The sequence below is a fragment of the Camelina sativa genome, chromosome 3, assembly GCF_000633955.1.
Source record: "Camelina sativa cultivar DH55 chromosome 3, Cs, whole genome shotgun sequence".
Classification (NCBI taxonomy): Eukaryota; Viridiplantae; Streptophyta; class Magnoliopsida; order Brassicales; family Brassicaceae; genus Camelina; species Camelina sativa.
Window position 1 is genome coordinate 2,258,859 of NC_025687.1, and position 19,227 is coordinate 2,278,085.

At 41.7% G+C, this 19,227-nt stretch overlaps 5 protein-coding genes across 6 annotated transcripts in view; 3 read left to right on the plus strand and 2 right to left on the minus strand.

The window, feature by feature from the left end:
• LOC104778570 (B3 domain-containing protein At2g24670-like) overlaps window positions 1-674 on the minus strand; it is a 1,801-nt gene extending 1,127 nt beyond the window's left edge. The window contains exon 1 of the mRNA XM_010503023.1: window positions 42-674. Coding sequence (XP_010501325.1) covers window positions 42-674 — 633 coding nt within the window. The remainder of the gene's footprint in view (window positions 1-41) is intronic.
• On the plus strand, window positions 1,541-5,494 carry LOC104763447 (probable uridine nucleosidase 2). The gene is made up of 10 exons (XM_010486818.2): window positions 1,541-1,777; window positions 2,022-2,137; window positions 2,249-2,308; window positions 2,658-2,843; window positions 2,932-3,036; window positions 3,176-3,272; window positions 3,421-3,528; window positions 3,649-3,784; window positions 4,524-4,638; window positions 5,311-5,494. Exons 1-9 carry the CDS (start codon window positions 1,732-1,734, stop codon window positions 4,630-4,632), a joined length of 963 nt encoding a protein of 320 aa, XP_010485120.1. The 5' UTR covers window positions 1,541-1,731; the 3' UTR covers window positions 4,633-4,638; window positions 5,311-5,494.
• Window positions 4,697-5,494, plus strand: LOC104778571 (probable uridine nucleosidase 2). The gene is made up of 3 exons (XM_010503024.2): window positions 4,697-4,819; window positions 4,940-5,075; window positions 5,196-5,494. The coding sequence occupies exons 1-3, from the start codon at window positions 4,699-4,701 to the stop codon at window positions 5,302-5,304; spliced, it is 366 nt and encodes a 121-aa protein (XP_010501326.1). The 5' UTR covers window positions 4,697-4,698; the 3' UTR covers window positions 5,305-5,494.
• Window positions 5,601-6,941, minus strand: LOC104763455. The gene is made up of 3 exons (XM_010486824.2): window positions 6,567-6,941; window positions 6,069-6,466; window positions 5,601-5,882 (listed from the first exon to the last, which is right to left on the minus strand). Exons 1-3 carry the CDS (start codon window positions 6,811-6,813, stop codon window positions 5,712-5,714), a joined length of 816 nt encoding a protein of 271 aa, XP_010485126.1. The 5' UTR covers window positions 6,814-6,941; the 3' UTR covers window positions 5,601-5,711.
• Window positions 13,118-19,077, plus strand: LOC104763470 (type I inositol polyphosphate 5-phosphatase 13). Of its 2 annotated transcripts, XM_010486844.2 has the most exons (12): window positions 13,118-13,665; window positions 13,862-14,440; window positions 14,525-14,777; window positions 14,875-15,682; window positions 16,667-16,791; window positions 16,932-17,016; window positions 17,265-17,430; window positions 17,533-17,573; window positions 17,667-17,934; window positions 18,036-18,159; window positions 18,258-18,618; window positions 18,700-19,077. In XM_010486844.2, exons 1-12 carry the CDS (start codon window positions 13,401-13,403, stop codon window positions 19,060-19,062), a joined length of 3,438 nt encoding a protein of 1,145 aa, XP_010485146.1. In that variant the 5' UTR covers window positions 13,118-13,400; the 3' UTR covers window positions 19,063-19,077. The 2 variants fall into 2 exon arrangements, with proteins under 2 accessions (XP_010485146.1, XP_010485141.1); XM_010486839.2 differs by having other exon boundaries at window positions 17,265-17,573.

Genomic DNA, 19,227 nt, shown 5'->3' on the forward strand with positions numbered 1-19,227 from the left:
AGGCAAATCTTATCGTGTGTCTGTAGCTGGTAATCGCTGACCACATGATTCCACCCACTAGTCAAAAAGTATGGAGGATTCTTCCCCATGTTCCATCTCGCCAATTTCACTTTATATTCTTTTAGATCAGAAGCCACGATTATCGAGGCTAGTCCATCGTCGCGAAGCTTTCTGGCATGTCTTCGTATGATATTTTCTTCCGAGGGTGTCAAGAATTCAAGATCATCTATCTCGCTGAAAGGCATGGAGAGACGACGGAAGTGTGAATGGACATCGGTTGCTTTCAAACCCTTCTTTATGATACATCTTGGATCTTTGCCCTTCTTGTCCCTCATCAACTGCTCCAGCCACTCCGGCGTCGGCTCTCTCGTCCCAGAAGAAGAGGCTCCCGCTTCAAAACGACCATTGGCCATGCGTCTTCTTTTTTTAGGTTGTTGTCCAGTGGGAGGAGGAAGCCCAAGAGGACATCTCTTGATGTTTCCGGTGAGGTTTAATGAAGATTCCGTGCATGGGACGTCAAAAGTATCGGCTTTCGGAGGGTCTTGTTCGGTCGCAAAACTCTCTATCTCGAGATAAGAGACAAGAATCCTCAAGGTTCTCTTCTTTCGTGGAAATCGAATAAAGACTCTCTCTTCCCTCTCTATTGCCTCCACAACACGACGTTCCATCCCCATGTGTGCAGCTTCTCGAGTAACTGATATGCTAACAGACAAACTTCTTATATATATATATTTTCTCAAATATATCTAAGACTTGAGTAAATATTTTAAGGTTTTTTTCTCCTGTTTACAGAAGTAAATTTGAAATTATCCATTAATTTTATTAATCAAAAATTATTTTTTGATCGTTTTTAATTGGTTAAGGGTTTTGAGTTTTCATTATTTAAAGAGTTATAGCCATACAGTTTTTTTTTATATATATATATATATATATAAATAGTGAATTTTTCTTTCGGTAGAATATATATAGTGATTTTTTTTTTTACTGGGTAGAATATATATAGTGAATTTTTTTAAAAAGAGATATTCATGATGTTTTGTTTTTACTTATGGTTGACACTCACTTTAATAGTTTTAAGATCCTCATCTGTTTAGTCTCCTCTCGAACGTATTATTCTGTTATCTTCAAAATACAAAAAAAGTAGAATTTTGCCGAACTATTTATTCAACTTTAAAATCAACATGTTTTTTTTGTCAAATCTTGCTTGTTAATTTTTTTTTTTTTCCAAAAATGTCTCTGTTTTTGTAAACAAAACAGAGCTATTAAAAAAGTTTTCAGTTTGGTACATCTTTGTCTAAACCAAAAATATCATGAACCAGGTGGTAAAAATCAGACTAAACCGGTTTAATAAGATGCGAAACGACACCGGTTAAGGAGTCTCTGTCTCTGTTTTTTCACCTTTCAGATAGAGAGAGAGTCTCAAAGACAAGATCCCAACTCGTTTCATGAGAGACGTGACTGAATAAAATCGTTCTTTTCTATATACAGAAACAGCCAAAAAGAGGATAACAAACCCACGTTTGCAGACTAGACTGCAAAAAGAAAGCTTTTTTAATGATCCGGTGGTGTTATAGATCATCATATACTTTTACTCCAAAAGACTCTTTTTTTCTTTTCTTACGTGTGTATATAAAAAGTTAGGATTACGAGAGCAAATTTAGCTTATTTATTTATTTATTTATTTGGGGTCCCTCAAAGTCTTCGCCTTTGCGTTGTTGAAGCCCGATCGCGATGGGAGAACGCAAGAAGATCATCATCGATACTGATCCTGGAATCGGTCGGTATATACTCTCTCTCCTTTTTTTTTTTTATATATTTTGATTCGATTAAAACTCGGATCTCTGTTTCTCTACTGTCTCTTTGAATCTTTTGGCTTTTTACTGAGAATTCTCTACTTAAAAGTGGAACTACTTGGTTTACTGATTCAAAATTAGAGATCTGAGTTTGATCCTTAGAAATAGAATTCACTCAAAGAGGTCTCTAATCATCACTGGACTGGATTTGATGATATATTATTGTAGATGATGCAATGGCCATATTCGTGGCTTTAAACTCCCCTGAAGTTGATGTGATTGGCCTCACTACTATCTTTGGAAACGTCTATACCACTCTCGCCACTCGAAACGCCTTGCATTTGGTATCACTTTTTTTTTAATTCTTATGGATCTCACTGTATGTATGAAATCGAATCTATTGCGTTCTTAGATGAATCTAATCATCTTTTGTTTTTATTATATGCATCTACTAGTTGGAGGTTGCGGGTAGGACAGATATTCCTGTGGCTGAAGGAACACATCAAACTTTCCTGGTATGTTTTTTTTTTTTTTTAACTTTATGGCCATTGATATGTTACTCTGAGAATGAGAAAGATGGATGTTATAATGTGTTAGAAGATTCAATATAGATCTTTAGTGAACATAATAGTGGGAAATTCCTAGGGAGTTTTAAGAACAGAACAGAAAGATATGTTCCACGCCGCTTGTTTTGTCTACCTCTCGAGAGTAGACAAAAACGTGTTGGTCTGTTCTACTCCTATATTGCAGAATCCAAACTTGATCTGCATAATTAGTCAATCTTGACTAAGCTAATTTATGCTTCCCCCCCCCCTATCTATTGGTCTTTTCATTGTTTTAATTGTTGTCTTTTCTTTTGTAAAGAACGAAAAGAAGGTTCGGATTGCTGACTTTGTTCATGGAAAAGATGGACTTGGCAACCAAAATTTCCCTCCACCTAAAGGAAAGCCAATTGAAAAATCTGGACCTGAGTTCTTGGTTGAACAAGCAAAGCTTTACCCTGGCGAGATCACCGTTGTTGCTTTGGGGCCATTAACAAATATCGCTTTGGTAAGTCCTTTCTCATCTGCAGTTTTCACTTTTGCATTATCTCTATTCCTAATTATCTTATTGAAGATTTTCATTTACCGTGATGCAGGCTATACAGCTTGATCCAGAGTTTTCGAAAAATGTCCGACAAATTGTGATTCTTGGTGGAGCATTCGCAGTAAACGGAAATGTAAATCCAGCTTCGGAAGCTAATGTAAGTTCCTTGGTTCATTAAATTAGTGTGATCTTCTTACACATTAGTTTATACGTAAACTGAATATGACATCTTCTAGTGTAGAGTTGATTACCTTAGTTTCCACATATTTTTCTATCCAATTTTCTGGCTAGGGTAGATTTTTGGAGATCCAGAAGCTGCAGATATTGTGTTCACATGTGGAGCCGATATAATTGCTGTGGGGATCAACGTGACCCATCAAGTTATTATGTCAGGTTATTTGGATATCATCTTTTGCTTGGTTTGATGTCTTATTGCCTCTGAGTTGTGATTGCTTGTTGCGACCAAGAGCTTAGAGAAACAGATTATAGTTATACACAACTTGATGATCTGTTTTCTTTCCGGTGTTTATGCTGGATTTAGCTGATGACAAGGACAAATTGGCATCATCAAATGGGAAATTAGCTCAATATCTCTGTAAAATCCTTAATGTGTATTATGCTTATCATCTTGAGGCTTACGAAATCAAAGGTATGTGTTGATAATCATTTGTAAATTTTGTATAGAGACGCACAACAATAACAAAATTTCTGCGACGAAATGTTTTATCTTAACCTTTTTATTTTATTGTGTATGTGTGTGGGTGGGTAGGTGTCTATCTTCATGATCCTGCGACGATCCTAGCGGCTTTCCTTCCATCTCTGTTCACTTATACAGAAGGAGTTGCTAGAGTGCAGACAAGCGGTATTACCAGGGGACTTACTATACTGTACAACAATCTAAAGAAGTAAGAATTTTTCATACATACATTCATGATATACAGTTATATTATACAGAGAATGTATCGGCTGAACAAATCAGGCATTATTTGGTGATTTTTTTTTATATAAAAAAAAATGTGAANTATCATCTTTTGCTTGGTTTGATGTCTTATTGCCTCTGAGTTGTGATTGCTTGTTGCGACCAAGAGCTTAGAGAAACAGATTATAGTTATACACAACTTGATGATCTGTTTTCTTTCCGGTGTTTATGCTGGATTTAGCTGATGACAAGGACAAATTGGCATCATCAAATGGGAAATTAGCTCAATATCTCTGTAAAATCCTTAATGTGTATTATGCTTATCATCTTGAGGCTTACGAAATCAAAGGTATGTGTTGATAATCATTTGTAAATTTTGTATAGAGACGCACAACAATAACAAAATTTCTGCGACGAAATGTTTTATCTTAACCTTTTTATTTTATTGTGTATGTGTGTGGGTGGGTAGGTGTCTATCTTCATGATCCTGCGACGATCCTAGCGGCTTTCCTTCCATCTCTGTTCACTTATACAGAAGGAGTTGCTAGAGTGCAGACAAGCGGTATTACCAGGGGACTTACTATACTGTACAACAATCTAAAGAAGTAAGAATTTTTCATACATACATTCATGATATACAGTTATATTATACAGAGAATGTATCGGCTGAACAAATCAGGCATTATTTGGTGATTTTTTTTTATATAAAAAAAAATGTGAATTAGGTTTGAGGAAGTGACAGAGTGGTCAAACAAACCATCGATAAAAGTGGCAGTGACGGTTGACGCTCCTGCGGTATTGAAGCTCATAATGGATAGGCTTATGGAGTCTTAGACTCATCTCTCTTGCTTCACTTTTTGTGAACCCATTTTCTCTTGTTTCCAACGGAAANCGGTGTTTATGCTGGATTTAGCTGATGACAAGGACAAATTGGCATCATCAAATGGGAAATTAGCTCAATATCTCTGTAAAATCCTTAATGTGTATTATGCTTATCATCTTGAGGCTTACGAAATCAAAGGTATGTGTTGATAATCATTTGTAAATTTTGTATAGAGACGCACAACAATAACAAAATTTCTGCGACGAAATGTTTTATCTTAACCTTTTTATTTTATTGTGTATGTGTGTGGGTGGGTAGGTGTCTATCTTCATGATCCTGCGACGATCCTAGCGGCTTTCCTTCCATCTCTGTTCACTTATACAGAAGGAGTTGCTAGAGTGCAGACAAGCGGTATTACCAGGGGACTTACTATACTGTACAACAATCTAAAGAAGTAAGAATTTTTCATACATACATTCATGATATACAGTTATATTATACAGAGAATGTATCGGCTGAACAAATCAGGCATTATTTGGTGATTTTTTTTTATATAAAAAAAAATGTGAATTAGGTTTGAGGAAGTGACAGAGTGGTCAAACAAACCATCGATAAAAGTGGCAGTGACGGTTGACGCTCCTGCGGTATTGAAGCTCATAATGGATAGGCTTATGGAGTCTTAGACTCATCTCTCTTGCTTCACTTTTTGTGAACCCATTTTCTCTTGTTTCCAACGGAAACCTACTTGAAAATAAGGGCTCTTTCTCTTGCTTCATTATCATTTTAAGTGCTTTTTTAAAAGAAAATCTTTTGTCAAACCGAATATTATTTTACCATTTGATGACCTACTAATAATAAAATTAAATTCTTTTCTCCCAAACTCCATGACTATACAATTCAAATTTGTTTCATGATGATTGTCCACTTGGTACTAAAATAGTTATCCACTCTGGATTTTTGCTAGCAATTTCAGAGTTATGATAGCTTGTTGCGACCAAGAACTTAATTTATTCTTCCTCACGTCTTCCTCTCACAAAGCCTACACTATTTTAGTTTTCAGATATTAAAACGGGCCTTTGGTTGCGCTTCTTCACTCACCATGGTCCATGGTAGTAGCATTCGCCTGAAAAGAAACAAGAGGCGCCTCAACTCTGGCTTCCTCGTCCTCCTCGTCGAACCCCTTGTACTCCTCCTTGAACCCCTCGAGTTCCTCGCCGAGGTAAGAGTATACATCGCCACTGGGGGGAAACCATTGGTAAAGCTGCTTGAAAAACAAATGAACATCAAGTAGAAAAAGTTAACATATGGGGTCAAATTTTAGGCAAACAAAACCACAAGTGAGAAAAGGGAAACACTAGTTGGGATAAGAGCATTAGCTAGTTTGATTGAGTCAACAAAAAAAAAGATGGACAATAAAAAAACTTGGCTAGGAAGGATGCTTAATTACCTTCACTTCATGTTCTCGAGTAGAGAGATGCGTGATGAAATTATCAACGCCTCGACCAACAACGCCTAGGCCAGCAAGACCTGGGTCACCAATACGACGGCAGACAGTGCAAACCCAGAAGGCAGGTTCACCCGTGTCACTGCACCTATCCTCCTCATCAAGTGCCCCTGCCAGAAGAAAGTTTTTCCAGAGGCACCTTGCATGAGTGGATGAGGCTTGTTGAGGAGAATCATATGGATAGGGGAAAATAGAATTGTGTCCATACCCACGTAGCTCGCTAAGAAAAGGAGAGAAGTTTGGAGGAGTGGCGGCTGATGGACGGGATATGACCATCATAGAAGACGGAGGTGCAGACTCAAAATCACGAGACAGGAAAAGAGAAACCAAGTCTTTATAACCTGTTTGAGAAACAAAAACAGAATTGAGAATCTCTCTCTATAATCATATACCATTACTTAATAACTCTAGCAATTGAAAAGGATGGGAAGATATACTAACTGTAGGGGGAATGCCTAAGAGAGATTCCAGTGGAAGTGACCGCTTCAAGGATGTCACGAGGGACCTTTGCTAGTGAGCCAACGGCAGTGATGGTGATAGGACCAGAGTAGCCTAACTTCCTCAAACTCCGTTTAATACACGGACCTATCCGACGAGCATCATAGCCATCGGGAACCGGACACCTCTTCATGTCCCATAAGACCGATACTGGGGCCAAAGCTATCTCTTTGTTTGGAGGAGACTCCATTGTGAATGCAAGAACTACCGATCTGTATCAAACAAAATAATAGAACAATGGTTTCAACTCTCCTTCGATTAATAGAAATCTTCTCTTGTTTGTGCTATTCGGACAATTGCAAAGGATCCTTCCTTATCATCAAGTTTCCTTATTTTGATACTGCTACATCTTCATCCATCATTCAAAAGACTTTAAAAGAAAATTTATTATATAAAGTTAAGTTTTCAAAGTTAGCCACACACATGTCAAATATATTGATGAGATGTTGATATGTGTATAAAAAAAAATTTATTATCTTTCAAAACAGCTAAATAAGATAATAACATAAAAAAAAATATTATTTTCAAAACAGCTAATTAAGATAATAATACTAAATCTACATAAAATTTACATTTTTATATGTTTATATCTAAGAAAAGAAAAAGAAAGTGGTAAAAAAAAAAGGAAGAAGTACTTAGTAAGTGAGAATTTTAGAGCGATTTCTCAAACTTTCTTTCCTACCCCCGATGCCGGCCTCACGCCGGTGGTCGGAAATTTTTGTTTCTCATGCCGAAAAAGAAGAAAAAGCCCCTTCGTGGGGTTGTCCCAGGCTCCTATAAATTCACACTGGTCCAAGCCAGAGCAGCCGCTCCAGCCTCCGCAAAACTTCGACCTGGGGTTGTAATCGGATCTATTGCTTCTACCTCTTCGTCCGGGAACTCCGACCCACCGTCCTCCGCTCTGGTCCCCCCAAAAGCCCTAGATCTGGACTCGAGTTCCCCTTCGGTTTCTGTGCCCTCCTCAGATCTGGTAGAAAAACCATGTTCCCTAGTCTCCACTGTTGCAGGCTCCGCCTCCGGTGTTGAGACTTCGGCATTGACGAACTCAAACCGTCTCTGCTCCTCGTCTTCGTATGCTGAATCCACTGTCACGACAACGAAATTGGATTTACCTGTTCTCCTAGGGGCGAAGTCTGGTTCTGCAACGTTGCACCCCATTGCCTCTGCCACTACTACTCCAGCGGGCTCTACGCCAGCGGATAGTTCCCCATGCCCCGAAGCAAAGCTTTCGACTCGAGGTTACGAAAATTGGGCTGACTCAGTCAAGGGCTCACCCAGAGCACTCAAGAAGGAAGGTGTAGCCTATACCCTCCCTTCAGGTGAGTTGTGTATCAAAATACCGAATGAAGTCATTGAGCGTAATAAGAAGAGTTGGGACTTCTTCATCATCGGGCAATTCTACTCAGATCCTCCGTCTCAGGGTACGATACACAACATCGTTAATAGTATCTGGAGCAGGCAATACCGAGACATCTCGGTCTCCAAAATGGAAGGCAACGCTTTCTTATTTCGCATTCCCAATTCATCCACACGGCACAGAGTCCTGAACCAACGTCTGTGGCAAATTGAGGGACAAACAATGTTTGTAGCAAACTGGGTTCCCGGTGTAATCCCTGTTAAACCCGAACTATCCTCTGCACCAATCTGGATTGAACTGAGGAATGTTCCGTTTCAATTCTTTCATGAGGAAGGGTTACAAAGCATCGCCAATCTAGTCGGTGCCCCAAAGTGCCTTCACCCCTCTACAACAAACAAAACAAATTTGGAGGTTGCGAAAGTTCTCACAATCATTGATCCTAGGAAACCACTACCAGAGGCCGTAAACGCGCAGTTTGACTCAGGCCAAATTGTCAAGATACTAGTATCGAGCCCCTGGATGCCTCCAGTCTGTTCCCATTGCCGTGAGATAGGTCATAGCCTAAGGCACTGTAGGAGTGCCCCGGTAACTTGCTCTCTCTGCTCCTCCTCGACCTACCTACCAGAAGCTTGTCCCAAGATAACTACAAAGGATCCCAGGAAGCGAAGATCTTCTCGCAGGCGAAGATCCCGTACCCCATGAACGGCAAGTAAAGTAGGCAATGATAAGCGGCTCACACCCCAGGAATGTCAAGTAAAAAGCACTAAAGAACCTGTAGAACAAGTTGTATCTGAGGGGAGAAGTAGGATTGATCTCGTACCCCCTCCAGTCTCCCCACTCACTGAGAGTTCGAGGCTTCATACTAAGCACACTAGCTCCCTCCCTTCGACCTCCATTGTTCCTTTGACCTCAGGTGGTTCAGGCTCTATTTTGCAAAGTCCCCCTGAATCCGATGTCGCTGAAGACTCATCTGACGTACCGTCGACGGATTCTGATGAAGAGAGGTTTATTAAAGTGCTGTCTAAAAGGCATCAGAAGATACAGCGAGGCAGGGGCCTCAAATTATCTCATTAATTATGTATACAAACATTTTTTTGTTGGAACGTCAGAGGCTTTAATATAGCAAGTCATAGACACGGATTTAAGAAGTGGCTCAAGGAAAATAAGCCTCTTTTTGGTGGCGTCATAGAGACGCATGTAAAGCAGCCTAAGGAGCTGAAATTCATAAACAACCTTCTACCAGGTTGGTCTTTTGTGGAGAATTACAATTTCTCCGAGTTAGGGAAAATTTGGGTGATGTAGGATACTAGTGTTCAGGTGGTCCTTGTCGCCAAGTCGCTCCAAATGATCACTTGTGAGGTACTGTTGCCTGGAGAACACTCTTGGATTGTTATCTCAGTGGTGTATGCAACAAATGAGGAGGACAAGAGAAAAGACTTGTGGAGGGAGATTGTAGACTTGGGTGAATCCCATGTGGTAGCTGATCGACCTTGGTTAATGCTGGGAGATTTCAATCAAATTATCCATCCTCATGAACATTCTACGTCTGTAAATGTGAATGTGGACAGGAAGATTAGGGAGTTTCGGAGCTGCCTTCTGGACGCTGAATTGTCTGATCTAGATTACAGAGGCAATACCTTTATCTGGTGGAACAAATCAAAGGACAGACCTGTTGCAAAAAAGCTTGACCGCATCCTTGTTAATGAGAGCTGGAGTGATCGATTTCCTTCATCTGTTGGAATATTTGGGGATCCGGTTTTCTCAGATCACGCCTTGTGTTGGGTAGTTCTTGATAGGGGAAAAATCATTGCGAAGCGCCCTTTCAAGTTCTACAATTACCTTTTCCAGAATGAAGAATTCTTGAATCTGGTTAGAGAACATTGGTACTCTACTAACATAGTAGGTTCGGCCATGTTCCAGGTATCAAAGAAGCTGAAAGCTTTAAAGAAGCCAATCAAAGAGTTCAGTAAGCAAAACTATTCGGACCTGGGGAAGCGTACCCAGGAGGCTCACGAAATACTTATCAGGTGTCAGCACCGCATGCTTGCAAATCCATCAGTAGTCCACACTACACTTGAATTGGAATCTCACCAAGCGTGGTCATTATTATCAGAGGCAGATGAGAGCTTCTTTCTCCAAAAATCTAGAGTCACTTGGTTTGCAGATGGAGATGGTAACACAAAGTACTTTCACAGAATGGCAGATTCAAGAAAGTCAATCAACACCATCCACAACCTAACTGACGAGAACGGAAACAGATATGAGTCTCAAGAGGAGATAAGCGCCCACTGTGCTGACTATTTTGAAAATCTGTTCAATGATCAGGATGTGGCGACCTCAATGGAGTAAAGCGATATGAATTTGCTGCTATCCTACAAATGTACTCAGCAGCAGATTAATGACCTCGGGAAGGACTTCTCGGACTTGGACTTCAAAGAAGCACTCTTCTCCCTCCCTTAAAATAAAGCATGTGGTCCAGACGGCTACCCGGTGGAGTTCTTCAAGAACTCTTGGTCCATGGTGGGTCCAGATGTCACCGCTGCCATCAGAGAATTCTTCAGCTTTGGCTCCCTGCTAAAGCAATGGAATGCTACCACTCTAACACTTATTCCCAAGTCAGTGAATGCGACTACTGCTGCAGACTTCTGGCCTATATCTTGTTTAAACACGCTTTATAAAGTCATTGCCAAACTTTTAACAAACAGGCTCCAGAGTCTTCTATCAACGGTCATCTCCCCTTTTCAGTCAGCTTTCCTCCCGGGTCGTTCTCTAGCAGAAAATGTTTTGTTGGCGACTGAAATGGTGCATGGTTACAACTGGCGAAATATCTCACCTAGAGGCATGTTGAAGGTAGATTTACGCAAAGCGTTTGACTCGGTTAGGTGGGATTTTGTTATTTCTGCATTAAGAGCCATTCAACTTCCTGAGAGATTTATAAACTGGGTATACCAATGCATCTCCACGCCATCTTTCACAGTTTGCGATAATGGGTGCCATGGTGGTTTCTTCAAAAGCTCCAAGGGCTTGAGACAGGAGGATCCCCTCTCCCCCTATCTCTTCGTCCTAGCCATGGAAGTGTTTTCAAAGCTACTACAGACTCGATTTGACGCCGAATATATTCATTACCATCCTAAGGCCTCAGACCTCTCCATTTCCCACCTAATGTTTGCCGATGATGTAATGATTTTCTTTGATGGGGGTCGTTCGTCACTTCATGGTATTTGCGAAACGCTAGATGACTTCGCATCTTGGTCTGGTCTCAAGGTAAACAAAGATAAGAGTCACTTGTTTCATGGAGGCCTAGAAAACAATGAAAGCTTGATGTTGGAAACGTATGATTTCCCTTTAGGTGCGCTCCCAATCAGATACTTGGGCCTTCCCCTTATGCACAGACGATTGCGTATAGCGGAATATGAACCTCTCCTGGAAAAAATCTCCTCAAAGTTCAGATCATGGGTGACAAAGTCCTTTTCCTTCGCAGGGCGGCTGCAACTAATATCTTCAGTCATCTTTAGTTCTATAAACTTCTGGATGTCTACGTTCATCCTCCCTAAGGGCTGTATCAAAAGGATTGAGAGTCTTTGTGCCAGATTCCTCTGGTCGGGAAATATTGACGAAGGAAAAAGAGCTAAAGTTGCTTGGGAAGTGGTCTGTCTACCAAAATCAGAAGGGGATCTTGGCCTCAGAAGGCTTTCAGATTGGATCAAAACGTTGCTCTTGAAACTAGTGTGGAGGTTGTTTGAGCCATCAAACTCTTTGTGGGCATCTTGGCATCGTCTACACCACCTCAGGAACGACTCTCTCTGGGCTGTAAACTATCCAACTGGCGGTTCTTGGGCTTGGAAAACGCTGCTGAACCTCAGACCTCTAGCGGAAAAATTCATAAAATGCAGAGTGGGTAATGGCTTCACTGCTTCTTTTTGGTTTGACAGTTGGACATCGCTTGGTCCGCTTATAAATCGTCTAGGTGACTATGGAGCCCGAAGCCTTCGCATTCCCATTTCTGCAAAGGTGGTGGAGACTATTGAGGGCTCCGGATGGAGATTACCTCTCTCTAGATCCCTTGCGGCACGGGAAATCCATGACCACCTCCTCACTCTGCAACCCTCGTCGCCTGAACAAGACCAAGATGTTTATATTTGGTGTGTGGAAAATAAACCATACCACGACTTCTCTACAGCGACGACCTGGGAAGCCACGAGACCGAGGAAACCTAAGCAAAGTTGGACAAATTCTATATGGTTCAGAGGTGCGGTCCCTAAATTTGCTTTCCATATGTGGGTCAGTCACCTGAATAGGCTCCCCACTCGCCAAAGGTTGTCCTCTTGGGGGATAATTCAGTTTGATGCTTGTTGTCTCTGTTCCATCGCATCTGAGACTCGCGACCACATCTCCCTGGTCTGCGAGTTTGCTGCTCAGGTCTGGAAGTTAACCTTCACGAGGCTTTGCCCCCGCCAAAGGCTATTTAGTTCATGGTCAGAACTCCTCTCCTGGACCCGACAATCCTCCCCAACCGCCCCTTCGCTCATCAGGAAGTTATCTGCTCAGGTCGTGGTTTACAACTTATGGAGACAGCGAAATAACATCTTGCACAATTCCTCCAGGCTTGCTCCATCCATCATCTTCAAGTTCGTGGACCGTGAAATGAAGGACATCATCACATCAAGCACTGGGAGGACCTATTGCCACTTTGGATCCGCTAATACGCATCCCAAATTTCCTCTAACTCTATTGTAACCTTGTTTTATTTTTTTGCCAAGGTTGCTTTTCGAATAGGTATTTCAATCATTGTAAAACCTTTATTCATTCTAATGATATTTACATGCTTAGCAAAAAGAAAATGTTTATATCTAAAAAATTCTTAAATAAAAAAAAAAAAATTGACAAAACTAATAATAATATACAGATACCAACGGCCCAACGCCCCAACGCCGCATATATATAGGGTAAATATTGGGCTTCACTTTAATGGGCCTATAGTTTGTGTGAGTCGGCCTTTGAACGTAAGAGAGACATCGGAAACCTAAGGGAATAATCATAATTTTATAAAAATATAAAGAACGTGACAAGGACTGGAGTTGATAATCTTTGACTGCGTCTTCCTTGGAGAATCACAGAACATTCTTTTTTTTTTTTTTTTTTTGCAGAAGCTCATCAGAAGAAGAAGAAGAAAACCAAACTCAATGAAACAAACAAAGACCAAGACTTTCGCTTCCGTACACTTGTCGTCGTCATGTATCTCTCTCCTTCTCCTTCTCCTTCTCCTTCTCCTTGTTCTTCTCTTAGTCTTTCTCTCTCCAACAACCACGACGACGTGCTCTCCTCTCATTCTCTTTTCTCCTGACTTCTACTTTCTCTTCCCCCATTTAGTCTCATTCCCAAATTTCCTCCGACCCCTTTGATCATAATCATCATTATCCATGGATTCACAGCCACAGGTAATCATGGAAGACGAAGACGAAGAGGCATTGTCCACGCTCGTCCCTGTTCCGCCGCGGCGAAAGACGCAGTCTTTTAGCTTACAGTTCGATCAAAAGCCTCACCACCAGATCCGCAAACACAGCCTCGACGAGGTTCCTAGATCCGCCACTTTAGGATCCGACACCGTTTATTTCGACTCCTCCGACGACGAATTCTCCACCGCGGCTAACATCGTTAGCGGAGATAACGCCGGCGATGGAAACGGCGGAGGAGGAGGAGGAGGAGCTGAGGATTACCTCATCGTTAATCCTCCTCCTAATGTCGGTGTTGGGGNCCTGTTTTGTGCTTTTGCACTTTTGGTGATCGATTATATGTGGGTTATGCAAGTGGCTACATCCAGGTCTTGGATTCCGACGGAAAGCTAATTTCAAGCTGGGTTGCACACAATGAGCCTGTGNAGGAGGAGCTGAGGATTACCTCATCGTTAATCCTCCTCCTAATGTCGGTCTTGGGGAAGACGATACCGAGCCTTTGCCGGAGTTCATCGGAGCGGGAGGCGGTTCCGGGATATTTAAGGTTCCGGTGCGTGCGGCGGTGCATCCCGGACGTCCGCCGTGTCTTGAACTGAGGCCGCATCCGTTGAGGGAGACGCAGACTGGGAAATTCTTGAGGAACATTGCTTGTACGGAGACGCAGCTTTGGGCTGGCCAAGAGAATGGTGTCAGGTTTTGGAATTTGGAAGATGCGTATGAGGCAGGGTGTGGGATTAGCGGCCAGGTACGCCGAGGGGATGAGGATACGGCCCCGTTTCATGAGTCTGTTACTACTTCTCCCACTATGTGTTTGGTCGCTGATGAAAGCAACAAGCTTGTGTGGAGTGGTCATAAGGATGGCAAAATCAGGGCTTGGAATATGATTAAGCAGCCTTCTGATGCTTCTGATGATGATCATGATGATGATGATTTGAATCCTTTCAAGGAACGAATCTCGTGGCAAGCTCATCGTGGTCCTGTCAATTCCATTGTCATTAGCTCTTATGGTTAGTTATTCTCGGTTCGAGGATTGATTGAGCTGAAAATTATGTTCTTTTTTATCTCTGCTTATGCTTGTGGTTATGATGTAGGTGATATGTGGTCATGTTCTGAAGGAGGTGTGATAAAAATTTGGCCTTGGGATCCATTAGAGAAATCTCTTCTGCTTAAACAGGAGGAGAAACACATGGCTGCGTTATTAGTGGAGAGGTCTGCTATTGACCTCAGGAGCCAAGTTACTGTCAATGGGACATGTAGCATATCTTCCTCAGAAGTCAAGTTTTTGTTAGCCGATTCAGTAAAAGCTAAAGTGTGGGCTGTGCAGTCACTCTCGTTTTCAATCTGGTAGGCTTTTTTTTTTTCTGTGTGGCAATGCACTTTAGCAGATGGACTGTTCCTCTCATTGTGCTTGCTGATCATTGTAAGACATTTGTGTGCGCAGGGATGCTCGGAGTAAAGACCTTCTGAAAGTTTTAAATGTTGAGGGGCAAGTTGAGAATCGTGTGGACATGCCACCCATTCAAGATCAACAAGTTGATGATGAGATGAAACTGAAATTTTTCTCTGGCTCAAAAAGAGAAAAACCACAGGGCTTTCTGCAGCGATCACGTAATGCCATAATGGGAGCTGCAGGAGCTGTTCGCCGAGTCGCCACTAGAAGTGCAGGAGCGTTTTCAGAAGATACTAGGAAGACTGAGGCTATCGTGTTAGCTGTAGATGGAACAATTTGGACTGGAAGCATAAGTGGACTCATTGTTCAGTGGGATGCAAATGGAAACCGCTTGCGGGATGTGAATCACCATCAACGTCCTGTTTTGTGCTTTTGCACTTTTGGTGATCGACTATATGTGGGTTATGCAAGTGGCTACATCCAGGTCTTGGATTCCGACGGAAAGCTAATTTCAAGCTGGGTTTCACACAATGAGCCTGTGATTAAGCTAGCAGCAGGGGGTGGTTTCATTTTTAGTCTGGCCACTCATGGTGGAGTACGAGGATGGTATGTGACATCTCCAGGACCCCTGGACAATATAATCCGAACGGAATTGTCTCAGAAGGAAACTTCATATGCCAGACAAGACAATGTTAGAGTTTTAATTGGTACCTGGAATGTTGGTCAAGGACGGGCTTCACACGATGCACTTATGTCGTGGCTGGGCTCTGTCACTTCAGATGTGGGCATTGTTGTTGTCGGGTTGCAAGAGGTGGAGATGGGTGCAGGCTTCCTTGCTATGTCTGCTGCTAAAGAAACGGTAACTCCTTTTATGACTAGTGTGATTTTGTTTGAACTAGAACTTTGCCGTCAGAGATGAAATCTAGTAGAGCATATGGTTATTGAGAGAACGGCATTCACTAGCATGTNTCAAAAAGAGAAAAACCACAGGGCTTTCTGCAGCGATCACGTAATGCCATAATGGGAGCTGCAGGAGCTGTTCGCCGAGTCGCCACTAGAAGTGCAGGAGCGTTTTCAGAAGATACTAGGAAGACAGAGGCTATCGTGTTAGCTGTAGATGGAACAATTTGGACTGGAAGCATAAGTGGACTCATTGTTCAGTGGGATGCAAATGGAAACCGCTTGCGGGATGTGAATCACCATCAACGTCCTGTTTTGTGCTTTTGCACTTTTGGTGATCGATTATATGTGGGTTATGCAAGTGGCTACATCCAGGTCTTGGATTCCGACGGAAAGCTAATTTCAAGCTGGGTTGCACACAATGAGCCTGTGATTAAGCTAGCAGCAGGGGGTGGTTTCATTTTTAGTCTGGCCACTCATGGTGGAGTACGAGGATGGTATGTGACATCTCCAGGACCCCTGGACAATATAATCCGAACGGAATTGTCTCAGAAGGAAACTTCATATGCCAGACAAGACAATGTTAGAGTTTTAATTGGTACCTGGAATGTTGGTCAAGGACGGGCTTCACACGATGCACTTATGTCGTGGCTGGGCTCTGTCACTTCAGATGTGGGCATTGTTGTTGTCGGGTTGCAAGAGGTGGAGATGGGTGCAGGCTTCCTTGCTATGTCTGCTGCTAAAGAAACGGTAACTCCTTTTATGACTAGTGTGATTTTGTTTGAACTAGAACTTTGCCGTCAGAGATGAAATCTAGTAGAGCATATGGTTATTGAGAGAACGGCATTCACTAGCATGTTTAGAACATTGTACTTCAATTTATATGCGATCATGCTGTCATCTACATATTTGGTTTCACACCATATTTGGATTGCGTGTGTAGGTTGGACTTGAAGGAAGTGCTGTGGGGCAGTGGTGGATTGATGCAATTGGAAAAGCACTTGATGAGAAGAAGACTTTCGAGCGTATGGGTTCAAGGCAGTTGGCAGGACTTCTGATATCTCTTTGGTATGTGAAAGTTCACTTATGACATGTTGCATTCTCTGGCTTATCTTTCCAACACTTTTTTACAAGGTTTACAATGAGGAGTTGTTTATCTTCCATGATTGACCCACTTAACTCTGTTTCACTTGTACTTTTCTATTTAGGGCGAGGAAGGATATTAGAACACATGTTGGAGATCTTGATGTTGCAGCAGTTCCATGTGGCTTTGGCCGTGCCATTGGCAACAAAGTATGTCTTACTTCATCTCCACTTCATATTTGACTATTTAAGTCTGATTAGGAAATACACACTTCAGTGTATATTTGTTCTCTTTTGTGCTTGTGAAGATGCAATTTATCTTATGAAATTTGTTGCTTGCTTGCAATGCATATGACCCACTTAATGATTACACAGGAAAAAGCTTAGCCTTTTGCCGCAATGTGTAGCTTCTCTTCTACCTTACTAAGCCTTACATTATTTGCGTACTTGTCAAACAGGGAGGTGTAGGTCTGAGAATCAGAGTTTATGACCGAATTATGTGCTTTGTGAATTGCCACTTGGCTGCACATTTGGAAGCAGTCAATCGCAGAAACGCAGATTTCAATCACATTTTTCGATTGATGGTGTTTTCCCGGGGACAAAATCTAAATAACACTGCAGCTGGTATGGTGCCGTACCTGTTTTTGTCTTGCTCACTTGGCTTTTCCACATATTTATTTTGGCTACTTTATTCTTCTGGTTTGCCATGGGCCCTCTCTCTTGCAGCTGGCGTGTCAACAGCAGCTTATACAACCAAGAGTAACACTGTATGTTCTCATCATTACTTATACTTATACACTTAAATTATATCATTGCTTCACAAGGTTGGTCCCAAGTTTATGCTGTTTGCTCCTTTCCAGATTCCAAGCACCGGCGCTGAAGAAACCAAGTCTGATCTAGCAGCAGCAGACATGGTCACATTTTTTGGCGATTTCAACTATAGGCTGTTTGGTATATCCTATGATGAAGCAAGGGACTTCATTTCACAGAGATCTTTTGATTGGCTCAGAGAAAGAGACCAACTTAGAGCAGAGATGAAAGTTGGAAAAGTCTTCCAAGGAATGCGTGAGGCATTAATCACTTTCCCTCCCACGTACAAATTCGAAAGGAATCGCTCAGGCTTAGGAGGTGATAATGGATTTGAAATATAGATACATTAATATATGAATTTGAAAAAACTGGAATTGGTTCCATAAAAACCTAAACTTTCTGTGCTGTGTACTCTCCAGGATATGATTCAGGTGAGAAAAAGCGAATTCCTGCATGGTGTGACAGAGTTATATATAGAGATACTCAATCCAGCCCATTCTCAGAGAGCAATTTGCAATGCCCTGTAGTCTCATCGGTTATAATGTATGGTATCATGACGAGCTTTATGATGTTTCTCGCTTTTTCCTGTATCTTCAATTTGTTTTGCACATTCTAACATTTCTACCTGCCTGTATCAACAGGTATGAAGCTTGCATGGATGTTACTGAGAGCGATCACAAACCCGTGCGCTGCAAATTTCATGCAACTATAGCTCACGTTGATAAATCTGTGCGGAGACAGGAGCTGGGGAAAATAGTAAGGTCTAATGAGAAGATACTATCCATTTTCGAAGATTTAAGATTGGTTCCAGAAACTACTGTGAGCACCAACAACATTGTTCTTCAGAGTCAGGACACAGTCATCCTAACAATCACAAACAATTCAACCACGAACAAAGCCATTTTTAACATTCTATGCGCCGGACAAGCTATAGTAAAGGATGATGGAGAAGATTCTGACTATAATCCACGAGGCTCCTTTGGTCTGCCACGCTGGCTTGAGGTATTAAATTCTCTTTCGACGCCAAATGATGTTCATGTAGTATTCAAGATTTAGTGATATACAAGAATTTTGTTCTTTTAGGTTTCGCCTGCAGCCGGGATAATACATCCGGAAGGATCTGTGGACGTGAAAGTTCATCATGAAGATTTTCACTCATTGGAGGAATATGTTGATGGCATCCCACAGAATTGGTGGTGCGAAGATACTCGAGATAAAGAAGCCATCCTGGTAGTGAACATTCGAGGAAGCTGTTCAACTACATTGACAAGCCACTCTATCAAAGTCCGTCACTGCTTCTCAGCCAGAGTATGCCTCCTTGAGAACAGACCCACAAACCTAACAAAGAACTTAGGCGGTTCACGTCGTTACCCAACAGATATTACCCGTAATGGAAGCACTAGACCAAAAACTGAAGACTCGGTTAAACGAGGTAAAAGCCGGTGATGAGCTCTTGTAACATTGACAGTTTTAACTAGAACTTAGAGCAGAAGGACAACAAAGACATCACAAGATATGCATCAGGTGAAAGAAGAATCGGTTTGATTTATTCTTTGATTCTTTAGAAAATCCGTTGTGTCAAAAAATTGTAGATTTGCTTCGAGACTATTC